The sequence below is a fragment of the Diadema setosum genome, chromosome 13 (assembly GCF_964275005.1).
Source record: "Diadema setosum chromosome 13, eeDiaSeto1, whole genome shotgun sequence".
Taxonomy (NCBI): Eukaryota; Metazoa; Echinodermata; class Echinoidea; order Diadematoida; family Diadematidae; genus Diadema; species Diadema setosum.
This window is the reverse complement of record NC_092697.1, coordinates 12,078,491-12,095,647: the sequence shown is the minus strand read 5'-3', so window position 1 is coordinate 12,095,647 and position 17,157 is coordinate 12,078,491. Positions and strand designations below refer to the sequence as shown.

General features: G+C 38.7%; 1 protein-coding gene across 1 annotated transcript in view; it reads right to left on the bottom strand.

Annotated features, from left to right (window-relative positions):
• The window catches only part of LOC140236740 (pikachurin-like), a 151,718-nt gene extending 148,543 nt beyond the window's left edge, over positions 1–3,175 (bottom strand). The window contains exon 1 of the mRNA XM_072316667.1: positions 2,667–3,175. Within this exon, the coding sequence (XP_072172768.1) occupies positions 2,667–2,763 (97 nt within the window). The 5' untranslated portion in view covers positions 2,764–3,175. The remainder of the gene's footprint in view (positions 1–2,666) is intronic.
• Positions 3,176–17,157: the final 13,982 nt, after the last annotated feature.

The following is a 17,157-nucleotide window of genomic DNA, read 5'->3' as shown; positions in this document are numbered from 1 at the left end:
AGAGAGCCAGAAGCCGTTTACAACCTTAACAATTTGTTTAGACTACACATTCTTTTGGTTTCAGACCCCAATTTTCAACATTCTTCCGCTCCCATGGGATGCGTTGTTATGTGCCCGTAAATGGATATCCAGCCACATGGCAACATGAAGTCATGTGAAGACAGACAGGCAAACATGAATGTGTTCCACCTTTTGAACCTCGTTTAAAATTAGATGTACAACATTCCAAGGGGCAGATTTAGCATAACATCTTAGACACATCATACCCCTTCATGAAAGTGTGCTGGTATTCAAACAACAACAACAACAACAACAACAACAACAACAACAACAACAACAACAAAACAACCACCTTATGCATGTTGGGCCTTTCCATAACCTGTAGGCCTATGGGTTAAAACAGATCCCAACTGCACAAGTTAAAAGAAGAGTTGTATATCTTGGAAAGACAGGGCATTAAATCCAGAACTAATCATGAATGCTAATAACTTCTTTGTAGGTTGTTCATGTCGGTTCTCAACAAAGGCGTTCAATACTGCACCAAGTAGGGTCAAGAGTATTTGAATGTTTGAGACAGTAGTTGACAATGTCACAGAATTCTCGAGATACCTTACTGGTACACAGACAAGTTGAACCTTGCCTTACCAGCCATGCAGTCAAGTACATACTTATCATCTATTCTTTGGGAGATTTTGACAGCCATCTGCACAGCCATAATCAGCTATAGAGTTCTTAATTCCATTTGGATGACCCTTTCTTGCATAAAAAAGGAGCTTTCCTCAATAATGTGTCTTTGGTTCTTTGAAACCAATAATCCCAAGAATGGGAATTAGCCATTAGTTATTTGGGCACAACACCTAATTGGTAGAAATGCTGTCTGCTCATGAATGGATGGCCCAAGCACTGTCTACGGTCTACGACCAGCTCCTCCCAAGAACATTTCTTGGCGTGTCATGGATGCATTCAGATTGTATGACCAATTCCAATCAATTGAAATGCCGTTTAGAGCTCACAAGGGGGATGGGATTTGGGCACGGGTGATGATGGAAGTCAATTGTCTACAAGTGCCCTTTTTTGAATGGATGTAAAGCCCCTTTCTGTTGTCCCTAAATCTCCCCCCCCCCCCCCCCCACTTTCAATTCTGAAACAGGAGAGTGTGTAAGAACGCACTGCACAGACATGCATAATGCACGACTTACAGCACTTTTCAGCATCTCCCCTGAATAGGCCCTGTTTTTATCCTGGCAGTCAAACCTTTCAATTTCTCATGTTTTCTTGGGAGATCTTGGAAGTAAAGCTTCTGATGCAGCCGTGTATGCAGGCAGAGTTTGTTGGGAGCTCTAACCCACTTGGGATGGATAGTTTTCACAACTGCGACACAAAAGTACTAGGGTGCTTTTAAGCTGTCCCTGTGGACAAACACCACTCAGTGCTTTATAAATCTATAATGCTGGGGATTGTTGGGTCTAGAGAGTTGTGGCAGACAGTGTTATGTAAATTGCAAAGCTATGAATCACAAGATGTAAACCGAAACAACAGCCTAAATAAACAGTCCTGTTTACCAAAATGACTCATGAAGAGCCCTAAGAGAAGTATTTGGGAAGTGATATTACACAGAACAACTCTGGAAAATGGACTGTAGTCTTTCACTGTTTACTGAAATAGCTAAGTTTCCTATCAGCAATTCAACATTGCATTTTGATGCATGATACATGCGACCATCACATACAAATCAAAATTCAATTCGAAGAAAGCATCTTTTTGGTTCATTATCGCTACTCCTACATTTTCTACACAAACTGTCTCAAATATATTGAGAATTGGGCTTACTGAAATTCTCTCTAGTTTTCTGTTTTCAATATAATTTTCTCATTCTATGTGACTATAAATGTCGAATCACAATTTACAAAGTACACTGACCTGTATTTACTTCACAGCTTGATACTAATAACCAGTCAGGGATCCAAATTTGTTTTCTATGGTAAGTTTCATTTGAAATTTGCTCTTTTTTTTTTTCATATGATATAATGATGAGCACAGAAAATGGTAAAATAGATGGTCTTACATGTTGAAATAGATTTGTATATTTTTCTCACATAAACTTGAAAGAAATGATCACTGTAGGCCTACAAGAATTTCTACAATTAAAGAATTTTTACATACTACATACTAAAAATCAGGTTCACATTAAATCAAATTGTGTAACATCACAAAGGGTACACATACATGTATTTATTCACTGTCAGGGGCAGGCTACATTACGTTACTATTAGTATATCATTGTGAATTATTATTTCTGTTCTCATCATATCAAGCAATGATTAACATTTAATATTATCACTTCCACAACTATCAAATAATGATATTAGATTTTTATTAATCATTGTCATTTCAATCTTATTTATAAGATAAATTATACATAATTTATTATTTGATATCTTCCTCCAAACACATGATACATTCACTGTGTATTAATTGTACTCACATCAACACTCTATCTGAATATCTTTTGAATAGATTCATATTACCGTGTAGTACAATTTATACACAAGGGTAGAATAAAATTCGTACATAAAATTTCACTCCAAACCAAACTGTACACCTCAGGTTTTGTCATCATGTTTATGATTCCACTATTTCTCAGGAAATAAAAAAAAAAAACTCACCTTCAAAAAAGATCTCTTTCCTGAATTGAGCAGCAACATTCTGTAGACTTATCGTCACAAGTGTGACAGATATCACCAGAGCGCGTATTCCAGTCATGATTTAGATAGTACTTCTGCTTTCTTTAATTCTTTCCTTTCAGCGGGTGTAGCGCATCCAAAACTTCCCACCACCTGCCTGGTAGCCAACACCACGGTAGTCACGGGCGGAGTGACCCGCTCACTGCATGTGCTGTACCCTTCACGCTGAGCTGCGGTTCCGCAATTGTTATCCACTGAAATATCCTGTAAATATCTGCTTTTTCCACTGAGAGAGGAATTTTCTCCTTCTGGTACAAAGCGCAAAGTTCAGACAAAAACGTGGCTAATTTGGTATCAGATACGACGCGTTCGTCGAATAGGATACAGAAAGTGGCCGTTTCAGAACATCGCTACTACGGAGTATGACTAATATTTCCACCAGTCAGTATCCAGAACTTCTCAACTGAAGAGGGAAGTACAGTAGCTTCCGTCACCAGCTGGCCAATCGGTGTCTTCCGCACTACTTATTGGCGGTCTACTCGATGCTCCTCGTTTCCAACTTCGTCGAATCATGGGAGCTACAATAATGGTCGAATCAATGGTTTGAGTGGAACGAGAGTGTACAGGGGACGATGTGCTTGTTAATGTCTGCCTGACCAGCTCAGACCCATGCAAAAGCTGTAAAGAATGTCGAGCAAGCTAGATATGAAATGACTCCTTCCCCAAGACACCTGCGGAAGGGCGTTATTGTCCCCTCTTTTGTGTCTGCGGCTCCACGGACTAATCGAGTCGAAACAACCGCAGGGCGCCTGGGAGAAGCGTGTGCACTGCGGGAAGTTTCCCTTGGAAGCACGTCGCCTGTTCGCATATCACGTCTATTGTCCGTAGTTCAAAGAGTTAGCACCCCAATGAGAATGGAAGATAGAGAACGGAGTATTGCCAATAATATGATACAATAACATGATGATATTTTTTAAGTGTTTCTACACGAGATAATAATTCCTTCACAACAAGCATGCCATCTCTATGTAAGTCAAAACCGAATTTTCTCAGTAGTTTTGCTGAAGTGAAGAAGATCATGATCGGAATGACGTCTGCTAGCGATGCGTTCGATCAATTTCAAATAGCGCCATCTGCTGGTTAATGTAGTCATAGTATATTCTCGTCGTCACAGTCATACTGTCACATCAACACACATTGCTCATTTTCTTCCTGTTCTTTCTAACCATCTTTCATTATCGCTGTCCCCTTCTTCTTTGTTTTTCTTTCTTAGCATCACCTGTGTACATGTCCGTGTATGTTTTGTTGTGTAACTGTTTTGTTGTGTAAAACTAGTTTGTTTTTGTTGTAGTTAAGTAAGCCGATAGTTGGTTGAAACTATTTATTTGTGCACGAGGCCCCAATATCAAGCTCGGCTTACTGGGGATCCTCCTGTATGGTACCTTGATACCTTGACTTTTTTGTTTATTATCATTATGTTTCCGTTCTTTGTCACAATGATTTGTTTACCTGTCATGTGCAAAATCAGCCATGAATAATTATGCATCATGTGTTTATTTCTGAAAGTGATCAGAGTTGATATTGTACCACACAGAAACAATAAAATGAAATGAAAATGAAATCAATTTCAAATAGCGCCATCTGCTGGTTAATGTAGTCATAGTACAGATATATTCTCGTCGTCACAGTCGTACTGTCACATCAACACACATTGCTCATTTTCTCCTCCTCCTCCTCTTCCTCTTCCTCCTCCTCTTCCTCCTTCTCCTCCTCCTCCTGACTTCTTTCTTTGCTTCTTTCATCTTGATTTTCCTTTCTCTCAACAGAATATAGAATCCTCTTTTTTTAATGGCACAATCTGTTCCCTATTTTATTATACCCAAATAGGTAAACCACTCCAGCCGGCGATTATTATTATCGGCATACTTACTTTTATGGGAACACTTTTTTAACCGGACCATTTTAACTCAATTCCGTCAACCAACAGTATTTGTTCATACCAGGCGGTGTAATGTCCTATAAACTTGTGCGGCATTACTTAAGATGCAATGACTGAAACAAAAAACAGAACAAAATCTTAATCCTGCGCTAAGCTTATCAAGCAAAACAGAAACCAAAGGGGCTGTACAGCTGCTATAAAACAAATGACTAAAAACAGGATTTCTGTGATGGTTTTGTTTACAACTGTATGAAAAAAAGTGTAATGGAAGAGTTGTACAATGTACTTGATTACATTGTTTCCTCTGTTAAATAGGATATCCACCCCAAAGATAAATAAACTTCAACAGAAAGAGTAAAATATTCCCAACAGAATGATACAAAAATGACAAAAATCGGCTAAGAAATAAAGAAGATACGACATTTCGAAATTTCTGTTTGTTTTGTTTGTTTGTTTGTTTTTTCGGAAAACATTTCTTGACTATAGTCCTTACAAATATTCAAATGAGCGAGTTGATGATGTCATACTCTCTCAATTTTTCATGTTTATTATAGAATTCGGAAAAAATTGTTAGTTTTAGCTAACCAAGATACCAAGATGTATCAGAGTGAACACTTGTTCTTTTTTATTTTGGGTGGTTTTAACGAAAGTTTTATGCAGCTGAAACATGAGCTTTTTGCACTTGATGTACATAACATTATTTGAAATGAATAAGAAACTGTGAGAGCATGACATTGTCAAATTGCGAGGACTGGTCAGGAATTATTTCCTGAAAAATGTGAAATTTCAAAATGTCATATCTTCCTTATTTCTTTTCCGATTTGTATCATTTTTTGTATCGTTCTGAAGGAAATATTTTTCTCTTTCTTTTGAGGTTTGTCTATTTTTGAAGTGGATTTCCTCTTTAATAAAAAGTTAGAGCCACTGTTTACCATTGGGAGCAATGATTTTTAAAATGTTTGAGTTATCACATATGACACGTTATGTGTATAGGTTAGATGTATCATAAACATCCTATATACCATATAAAAGATGGCAATGAAGCTTTGCAGATATCAACATATCTCTCAATAAACCATAACTGTAGACGGCTTACTCTTAAAACAACTTCAATAAAACTACTGTTCACATTTTGTATATTTTCAAAATTGATTAAAAATACTAATTAACATTTTTACATTGGTTGTTCAATCCCTAACTCATATTTTAGAACTATTTTGAAGCACTACAGCTGCAGGGGTTTTGGTTTCATCGGCAAAGGATGGTAAGTATTGTCTTTAAATTCCATGACGTATTTTCAATGATTATTACTCTATTGATAAACTGGATGGTGTTAGTCATTCCAAACATTCGTTTATCCGAAAATGAAATAAGGCTCAGTTCCATGATGCTGATAATAACAATAGATAACATTTTGTGCTTAATGCGGGCATTTCTACAGAACTTTAAAGTTTAAGTACAGAATAATCAATGACTTGATATAAATGCAATAGACCTAAAGAAATGTAGAGAATAGATATTTAAAAATTCCACAAAATTCCATCTTTTAATGAAAAGTACACATTCATTCGACTTGCTACTGACATAGTAAAGGGTAATATCATTTCCCCTGTCTTCTGAAGGAATATAAGTCCAGAGCTCTTTCATGACGCCCGAAAATGAATGCATATTATGTTGACATTTTTTTAAAACATTTTTGATATCGTTGCCCAAACTTGCCGTCTGACCAAATGTTTAAATTCATATTTTTTTTTATTTTCGTTAAAATTCAATGTGTGCTATACGGATGTTTCTGCATTTACTAAATTTGCATATTTGTTTGGGCTACTAACTGCAAGCTAATTCTAAAATAAACGAGGTTCGCTAATCCGCAAAGAAAGTAAGCTTCTCCATCGAAAATGATATAGCGATGTAGCGGCCGTTTTCCGTCAGGGGTAGCCGAACGTGTGCGTATTGTGTGTGTGTGTGGGGGGGGGTGGGTGTGGTCAAGGATCAATGCTACCCACTCCTTTCCATCCGCATCTCACGGTGAAAACATCGTAATTACATGAGTTTTGTTGTGATTTTTTTTAATAATTACTTTTTCGATCGCCCACCGCCATTTTCAGCATTTGTTTTGTGTTGTTTTGTTTTATTTTGTTTTCCTTCGAAACCGGGGCTGCGCCCCCTGAAGTTATGATACCTCTGTTGTACATGCAACGTCGTGGTTGACACTCCCACGTTACCAGAATGCTTGTGTCGCATTGGCCTTAGCAAGTTATAGTATGTATATAAATAATGAATGTTTATGAGTGCAGTGGACAGAATTATTTTCATAAGGTGAAGGATGAAAAATAAATGATCCATTGAACGTGGCGCAGCCGAGTTGATTGGATTAATTATAGTTTCATCTTTCGCTGAATGAAATATTCTGTCCATTGCACGAATGAAAAATATCTATCATTTGTTCTATATAACACCTAAAAATCCTTGTCATTTGATGTTTTATTAATTAAAAAACAAGAGAGAATGTGCGAAATCTTCGCATGCAGACCGCAAACGGAAGCGTTTTATACGGACGTAGTGTGCAGGGCTCTCGGCATGTGTGTATGCAATGGAGGAAATCGCATGGATCCACGATTGCACCTGTAAACGGAGCCACAATTGCACGAATTATGACGTAATGGTAAAATGGGACAAAAGATCAATATCAAACAACCAATCAAATGACAAGGATCTATTTAGGTGCGCGCATAGTGTACCATTTCTCTCCCTTGCGCATGCGTACCTTAGCCAACAAACCAAAGGCTTTTTTTATGAAGCGCGTAGGTCTGCGCATGATTATGTCGTCACCAGCATGATGTGCCATGCGTGCACGGTTTGTTTATACTTCTACCACTTTCGAATTTGCACTTGAGGCAATCGGAGTTTCTTCATCTATCTTCTGTGATATTTCGAATATTTTCTCGAAATATTAGTCGCGACTTGCGCATGCCGACATATCCCTTTGACGTTTTGCAAACGGTAAGATTTCCATTTCTTTAGTGAGCCATTTTTTGACGTTAGAAGAAAGTACGAGAAAGCTATGCTCTTGTTTCTCTGCCATGCCTTCTGCTGGTTGTTATGTTATGGAAACATGCAAGTTATATGCTCCGTTTTGGAGAAGGTGCATTCCGATGTCTTTTGCTAATCATGTTAATAGGCCTACTTTAGTAATGGTTAAGAGATGAGGTCACAGGCAGAATCTTGGTTTGGGAGGTTATGTTTGGGCTTATCCAAGTAATATGAAGAAAAAACAGAACATTATTCAGCTATATAGAAAGTATCTGGATATTCGTTTCACCACAAGTGATATTGAGGGTATCATGCATCAACATAAGTCAACATGCGTTATTTTCACTGCATAGGTCTTCCAATGAAATACGTGCACCATCACATCAATGACTGTGAATTCACATTTGTGTTTAATAATGTTTGACCCCGGCTTTTATCTTGTTTTTCTTCTGAGTAACTCATTGAAATTGTATTGTTTAAAATTTTTGTTTGTTTGTTTATCATCCATTTCACATCAAAATATAAACTGAAAAATACATAAATCAAAGAAAGATTACAAAATGTATGGACTGCCCCATTTCAGATTCATTATGATTTTCTCCTTTCATGGTGGTCCAATTTGCATAAATGCTGAAAATTATGATATGACTAACAAAATATATCCAAATATACACACAAATAATACCAATCCCCCATTACTAAAAAGAAGAAAAAAAAAGAAAAAAAAGAGGAAACAATGAAAAGAAAGTAATTTCGCTTACGTATATTGCTACAGGAAGCAATGTCTGCTGGTCAACTAAGTACGACTATTGCATCCGATGGTTGCTATGACGACAATGAGGGATCGTGCTGCCCATGGCGGATGCCCAAAGCCTGCAGGGTTTCTGCCTTCACGCATGGTCTGAAGAAGACATTTCGAAGAGCCACCACATCATCGCCAGGCTCTCGGCGCCCATTCTTCAGACGACTGTGGAGTCGTCCACTAAATAAGATATCTCCTTGTACCGGAGTGGAGGAAACTGCACCTCGCTCGCGAACTGTGAGGGGATCAAAATCTGTGGAAGCACAAACAGTGAGACAAGAATCGGACAGGCTAACATTATCCCGGTCGGGCCCCATCAGAGCAAGTCAGTTGAATAGGAGGTACACACATGGGTGTTCCGACACCAGTCTCGCTGCCAACTTCAGCTTCACTCTCCCCGGTGAAGTCCCCGATGACGACATCAGAGGTAGTAAGAGCCAGCCACTGAACTCCAAACTATCTCTTCTGGAGACAAGGCATAGTTCTACTGAGTCAGGCTTGGACTCGAAGAACCAATGTCCCGCCGATAAAGTTAGGCTTGGTGCTGATGCAAATGAAGCTTCCAGTCACAAAGTTGATATCCTCGTTATCCATCGGAGTGATGATGAGGTCGATGAAGACTCAAATACGGAGATTTCGAAATCACATGGCACCTCAGCATCATCCATCTGCTGTGAGGATCAAAGTGAATCTGCACAAACGGACATTTCAGATGACATGGTCTTCGCTAGAGGAGGTTGCTCCTGGAACATTGGCACTTTCTGTAGTGAGGAGCAGTTTGATAGCAGCCCAAAAGACGCTAAGGAGGACATGATCTTTTCCAGAGGCGGTTGCTCTTGGAATATTGACGCCGCCGACATAGAACAGGAGGAGGACTATGACTCAAATACATCCACGTCTGACGGGAAATTATCGGCTCAAAGTGACGTCGAGATTCGAAAGGAAGTTCGTAAGCCTGTGATTAAAATCTCCTACGAAGATGAGGGCAACGTAGAGGAGGAGCTCGAGTTCTTCTGCAAAACAAGCGAAGAAGGCGATGACTTTCTGGACAACGAAAGTCTGCTCTACAGTTGCCCAAACTCCGAAGTCATGAGAAATCTCAACTCGGCGCTCCAAGTGTCAAAGTGTGCCACTCGCCAGCTAGAGAGGGCCCTCAAAAAGTGGTATCGAATCTCACGTGGCCCCTTCCCCCGACAGCCGGGCTCTGACAAGGCCGTTGTCATCGACCAAAAGTCTTCGGGGCTCCAGGAAGAATGCTCTAGGTACTTTGACAGCGTGAACCAGAGCTTCTTCAAATTCTACAAAGTGACGGATCAGCTCGAAGAGGTAGACGAGAAGCAGAGACGCTTCGTGGAATCGATGAAGAGGCGGATGGCTGCAGAGAGGTTTGAGCTCCCGAGACGGAACAAAGATTGGGCCGACTTCCTCATGGACCACCTGAATAAAAGAGGGCTGCCGGAGTACAAGTTCAAGGCTCTCCTTGGTGACAGGATCCCTCCCACAATTGAGGAGGCGGACTGAGGGTGTGGTAGGAAATGGAACGGTGATGACAGTAAATCTAACTTAGCTCTATATCCGATGTGTGAAGAACTCGACGAGCTCAACATCAGAGAGTGCTGTGGAGAGGTCTGAATAACTTGTTAAAATGTTTTTACAATCCTTGTAAGAACTGTGATGCGTACCGATGATAACAAATGGGACAACAGAGACGTTTATGCGCCAATAACGCCTGGCAGCTGGCGATGTGTCAAGCACGCTTTCTAAACAAAGCACATGTCGTCTTGAAGAAGAAACCGGTATACGCCTATGTCCTGCATATGATGAACTGTAAGAACACTTTAACGAAGACCATGTTTAATCTTTGTAGAGTTTGTTCAAGAAACCAGAATTTGTTTCCATGCATGGCAAGCACTACATTGTACTTTTTCGTCATGAAGGAAAGGGCAGATTTGAAAAAAACAAAATAGGGTAAGGAGAGGGACCCCCCCCCCTCCCCGCCGCTCTTCAATGGGAAAAATCTCCAGGAATCTCTCTGAAAGTCGTAGGATTTGTTGCAATGTAAGAAAAAAAAAACTCGACTTTTCGATTTTAGTTTAGTTTGGTTGCAATAAAAACGAAACCATATTCCGTCAATACAAATCAAGTAAACAACTGTGTTGTTTGAATCCTCATTAGTTATATCAGACGTAGGCCTATATTCAGGGGAAAATGTGTGATGACATCATTATAGGTTTACAAACAATGTCTAATCTGTGGAGTCATGCCTAAATGAAACTTTTTTCATCTTGACAAAAACAAATATTTGTTTTGACAACTCAATAACACAAGTTCATTTTGAATTCAAATGAATGTTGAAGTGAAAATATAACTTGTGTTATAAGTTGTCAAAACAAACATTCAAATCATCCTTCTCTAAAAGGGTGTGTCATATTAATTGTGCTGGCTTAAGTTGTCGAAACGACTATAGTACTGATAAAATTTAAAGAACATAAGTATAAATACTAATGGACGCTCAATTTTCATGGAAATAATGATTATTTAGTTATCATGCATTAACCGTTCGTGCACAGAAAACAGTGATGATTATCGATTAATTTTACAAATGAAGGCGTTTAATATTGCAAAGTACAACAAATGAGACTGTCAATAAGGATAAAAACAACCATCAGCCTTGGTTTGATGCAGAGTGCAGAGCTGCCCGGCAGGAGTATTTGAATGTTAAAAATCAATTGAAGAGGAAACTTAAATTTCTGGGCAGTTCAGGAGCTACTTGTCTATTGAATCATTATGAATCTACAGGAAAGTTTTATAAGAATTTATCAAGACAAAGAAGAAGGACATTTCATATAGATTTAAATGAATCTCTCCGTTCATTACAGGCGTCCAATCCGAAAGAATATTGGCAATTACTCAACAGTAATAATGAACGCAAGGTAAAGAAAATAGGAAATGTTTCATTAGGGGATTTTGTTAATGATTTTAGTCGTTTAGGTAATAGCCAAGATGACAAGCCCACAGGTCTGGAAGATAGTACTACATAATTTTTTAAGGCAGATGGTTCCTTGGATGCCCCAGTCACTTTGGAAGAAGTGGCACTAATGATTAAGAAACTTAAAAATTCAAAAGCCTGTGGAAAAGATTTCATAAGAAATGAATTCCTTAAGAATTGTCCCGTAGAGATGCTTCATGTGTTGGTAAAGTTCTTTAATGTGATACTGGACAGTGGTATTGTTCCAACTGAATGGTGCATAGGGATTATCATTCCTGTTTTTAAGAATAAGGGTATAGACACAAATCCTGATAATTATAGAGGAATAACTCTTCTCAGTTGTCTGGGAAAACTTTTTACTTCCATTTTGAATCATCGAATCTCAGAGTTTTTCGAAGCTGCTAATATGTTAGGTGAAGAACAGGCTGGCTTTCGTTCTAATTACTCTACAATTGATAATATTTTTGTTTTGAAGACTATAATTGATGTTTATTTGCAAAATGAAAAACGCTTATACTGTGCATTTATTGATTACAAGAAAGCATTTGATCTAATTGATAGATCATCTTTATGGTACAAAATGTTGAAGATGGGACTTAGGGGTAAACTGTTTACTGTCATTAACATTTATGAAAGTGCCAAGTCATGTGTGGCGGTCAGGGGGGAGATGTCAGAGTTTTTTTGTTTGTTTGTTTGTTTTTGTTTTTGTTTTTTTTTTTTTTTTTTTACTTGTAACACTGGTGTACGACAGGGTGAAAACCTTTCCCAACTTTTATTTGCCATTTATCTGAATGATTTTCAAGAATACATTAGAAAATCATAATATTTGGAAAGTGAGATTTCTGACCACCTGGATTCTGATAATGTCAAAAAAAGCTTTAAATCTTTCTTGTTTGCTTTATGCAGATGATACAATAATTTTAGCAGAAACTCCGGAGGAGGTGCAAAAAGCTCTTGATGCTGTGGATAGTTATTGTCAGACATGGCGCTTGACTGTTAATGCTAGCAAGACTAAAATTGTTATTTTCTCCCGTGGGAAGGTTAGAAGAATTCCTGAATTTGTTTATGCTGGTGATCCACTTGAGGTTGTAGATGACTTTGTGTACCTTGGGGTTAAATTTAATTATAACGGTAGTTTTAAGAAGGCAATTTCTAAACAAGTCACACAAGCTAGAAAAGCACTTTATAGCATGTTGGTCAAGGCTAAAAAGTTACAACTCTCTGTGGACACACAGTGACATTTATTTGATCATCTTGTTTTACCTGTTTTACTCTATGGTTGTGAAGTCTAGGGTTATGAGTGCATAGACTAAATTGAAGTTTTCCATGGGAAATTCTTAAGAAAAGTTTTGCTTGTGAACAAATGTACGCCTGATCAATGCTGATTGTATGGTTTATGGTGAAACTGGACGTGGAGTAATTTTGAACCATATTAAATGTAGAATGATTGGATTCTGGTTGAGATTAGTTAAGGGAAAAGAAACCAAGCACTCATGTACAATTTTCAAATTTCTTCTGCATTTACAAGAAGACATACAATCCTCGTCAAAATCACAATGGTTATTATTTATCGCAAATACTTTTTATTATGCAGGGCTAGGGAATGTGTGGTTAGCACAAGGGGGTGGATTTAGTGCTGCATGGATTTCACACACTTCAAAAGTTAGACTTTTTGATATGTTTAGTCAAGAGTGGAGAGCAGCCACATGGTCAAATAGAATTTGTACAAATTATATAATGTTTAAGGATAATTTGATGTTTGAGAAGTATTTACAGGTCTTGTGTTAGAAAGATTATATTACATTAAGTTAATTCAGATGTCGATCTAATGGATTACCCGTTGATAAGGGCAGGTTTGATGCAAGCCTGGCAGATGAATTGCATTGTACTATATGTTCATCTGCAGATATAGGGGATGAATTTCATTATATTTTTGTTTGTCCCTTTTTCCACAAAGAGAGACTATTTTATTTACCAAGTAGCTTCACGACCAGTAGACCAAGTGCATTACATATGGCCAAACTATTCAATTCAGCTAATGCTTGCCATTTGAAAAAAAAAAAAAAAAACTAGCCAAATTTGTAAGAATGATTATGTTTCAGTTTTCGTCAAAACCAAAGAAGAAAGACAGTAGTTTTGTAGAAAGTAAAGTAGATGTGAATTTGTGTACACGTAGTGGTAGAGTAGTTAAACGTCCTTTACGCCTTGTTTTGTAAACATGTTTATTTATATCTGTTATTTTCACATGTACATGTACATTATCACTTATATTTTTGTATTCATATATTGTAAATATGTTTGTACTCTCATACCCCGAGAGGGGGTCGATAGAGTCAATAAAATCTTACAAATCTTACAAATCTTACAACATATCGCCATTGATATTGCTATATAGATATACATAGATAAGGGGAAAAAAGGATATCTGATACGTGAAAATGTGACATTGGAAATGCCTGTATGTAAAACTGGATATCACTTAAGTTTATTTACGATTTTTCAAGCTTATAGTATATTACAGAAACATCTTTCACTTAAAACAAGATGTTTCCTGTGATAAAGAAGGCAAAGAAAAACAATAACAATGCTTCATATACGGGCGGGAAAAGGACCAAAGATGTATGAAGGCCCTACACAAGTCATATTTTTAAAAATGCTCTGCAAACCTGTGCAGGACGCTCCCGATATACAACACGATCATAACGAAATTTTATTTCAGAGTGAAATATTCAGGTCCCCAAATTATCATCACTGTATAACTGTATAGCGTCTATGGTGCAAAGTCCCCTTTCGGTTATAGCGAAATTTCGATAAAACGAAAGAAAACTGCCGGTCCCGAGGACGTCGTTATTTAAGGGGAGTCGTCTGATTCATCTAATAACAGTATTAGCATTATACAACAATTACGTTGTCCGTAATGTATCCATTGCGTTATCACACACCTTTCAGAAAATGTCCTTAAAAAGGCAACAGCATGTTGACCACTTTATACATATGCAGACTAAATAAAGATGTCTAAAATGCTATAACTGCGATGTTATTCATGCTGGTCAACATGCATGTTCACGATCATTGCTTTCGCTGTCACTCTGTAATAATCATTTTTACTTTCCACTTATCCGTCATTAGTAATGGCTTCCTGAAAGGTTTCGGTAAAATCTGCAGATTTTAGTCTCTAACTGCTATAATGGTGAAAAAAAAAGTCAAGAAACGCTTTCGTCTGCCGTTGTCCTGATAGCAAGATACCATGTAGGTATACTTCCTTCCTACTAATTTGTATTCGTTCAACGTAATGATTTAATTTATCAGTGCGGTTGGGTGCAGCTTTAAAGCCGTGTGCCGGGCTCTCGGCGAGTATGTATGCAATTGAGGAAATCGCATGGATCCACGATTGCACCTGTAAACGAAGCCACAATTGCACGAATTATGACGTAATAGTGAAATGGGACGAAAGATCAATATCAAACAACCAATCAAATGACAAGGATCTATTTAGGTGCGCGCATAGTGTACCATTTACTCTCCCTTGCGCATGCGTACCTTAGCCAACAAACCAAAGGGGTTTTTTTTTTATGAAGCGCGTATAGGTCCGCACATGATTATGTCGTCACCAGCATGATGTGCCATGCCTGCACGGTTTGTTTATACTTCTACCACTTTCGAATTTGCACTTGAGGCAATCGGAGTTTCTTCATCTATCTTCTGTGATATTTCGAATATTTTCTCGAAATATTAGACGGAACTTGCGCATGCCGACATATCCCTTTGACGTTATGCAAACGGTAAGATTTCTATTTCTTTAGTGAGCCATTTTCTGACGTTAGGAGTAAGTATGAGAAAGCTATGCTCTTGTTTCTCTGCCAATGCCTTCTGCTGGTTGTAATGTTATAGAAACATGCAAGTTATATGCTCCGTTTTGGAGAAGGTGCATTCCGATGTCTTTTGCTAATCATGTCTTTTGCTAATCATGTTAATACTTTAGTAATCAGGGGCGGATCCAGGAATTCCGTAAAGAGGGGGCGTGTTTACAAAATTAAAGGGGGGCGCGCGCACGCACCCCTCCCCCCCCCCCATTTTTTCTTTTTATTTCTATTGTTTCAACAAAAAATAAAGGGGGGCGTGCGCCGGTTGCGGTCCTCCCTGGATCCGCCCCTGGTAATGGTTAAGAGATGAGGTCACAGGCAGAATCTTGGTTTGGGAGGTTATTTGTGGGCTTATCCAAGTAATATGAAGGGGGAAAAAAGAACATATATTCAGCTTTATAGAAAGTATCTAGTTATTCGTTTCACCACAAGTGATATTGAGGGCATCATGAATCAACATAAGTCAACATGCGTTATTTTCACTGCATAGGTCCTCCAATGAAATACGTGCACCATTACATCAACGACTGTGAATTCACATTTGTGTTTAATAATGTTTGACCTCGGCTTTTATCTTGTTTCTCTTCTGAGTAACTAATTGAAAGTGTAATGTTTAAAATGTTTCGGTGTTTGTTTATTTACATAAATCATACATAAATCAAAGAAATATTACAAAATGGATGAACTGCCTCATTTCAGATTAATTTTCATAATGATTCTCTTCTTCCATGGTGGTCCAATTTGCATAAATGCTGAAAATTATGATATGACTAACAAAATATATCCAAATATGCACACAAACAATACCAATCCCCCATTACTAAAAAAAGGAAACAATAAAAAGTAATTTCGTTTACGTATTGCTACAGGAAGCAATGTCTGCTGGTCAACTAAGGACGACTATTGCATCCGATGGTTGCTATGACGAAAATGAGGGATCGTGCTGCCCATGGCGGATGCCCAAAGCCTGCAGGGTTTCTGCCTTCACGCATGGTCTGAAGAAGACATTTCGAAGAGCCACCACATCATCGCCAGGCTCTCGGCGCCCATTCTTCAGACGACTGTGGAATCGTCCACTAAATAAGATATCTCCTTGTACCGGAGTGGAGGAGACTGCACCTCGCTCGCAAACTGTGAGGGGATCAAAATCTGTGGAAGCAAAAACAGTGAGACAAGAATCGGACAGGCTAACATTATCCCGGTCGGGCCCCATCAGAGCAAGTCAGTTGAATAGGAGGTGCACACATGGGTGTTCCGACACCAGTCTCGCTGCCAACTTCAGCTTCACTCTCCCCGGTGAAGTCCCCGATGACGACATCAGAGGTAGTAAGAGCCAGCCACTGAACTCCAAACTATCTCTTCTGGAGACAAGGCATAGTTCTACTGAGTCAGGCTTGGACCCGAAGAACCAATGTCCCGCCGATAAAGTTAGGCTTAGTGCTGATGCAAATGAAGCTTCCAGTCACAAAGTTGATATCCTCGTTATCCATCGGAGTGATGATGAGGTCGATGAAGACTCAAATACGGAGATTTCGAAATCACATGGCTCCTCAGCATCATCCATCTGCTGTGAGGATCAAAGTGAATCTGCACAAACAGACGTTTCAGATGACATGGTCTTCGCTAGAGGAGGTTGCTCCTGGAACATTGGCACTTTCTGTAGTGAGGAGCAGTTTGATAGCAGCCCAAAAGACGCTAAGGAGGACATGATCTTTTCCAGAGGCGGTTGCTCTTGGAATATTGACGCCGCCGACATAGAACAGGAGGAGGACAATGACTCAAATACATCCACGTCTGACGGAAAATCATCGGCTCAAAGTGACGTCGAGATTCGAAAGGAAGTCCGT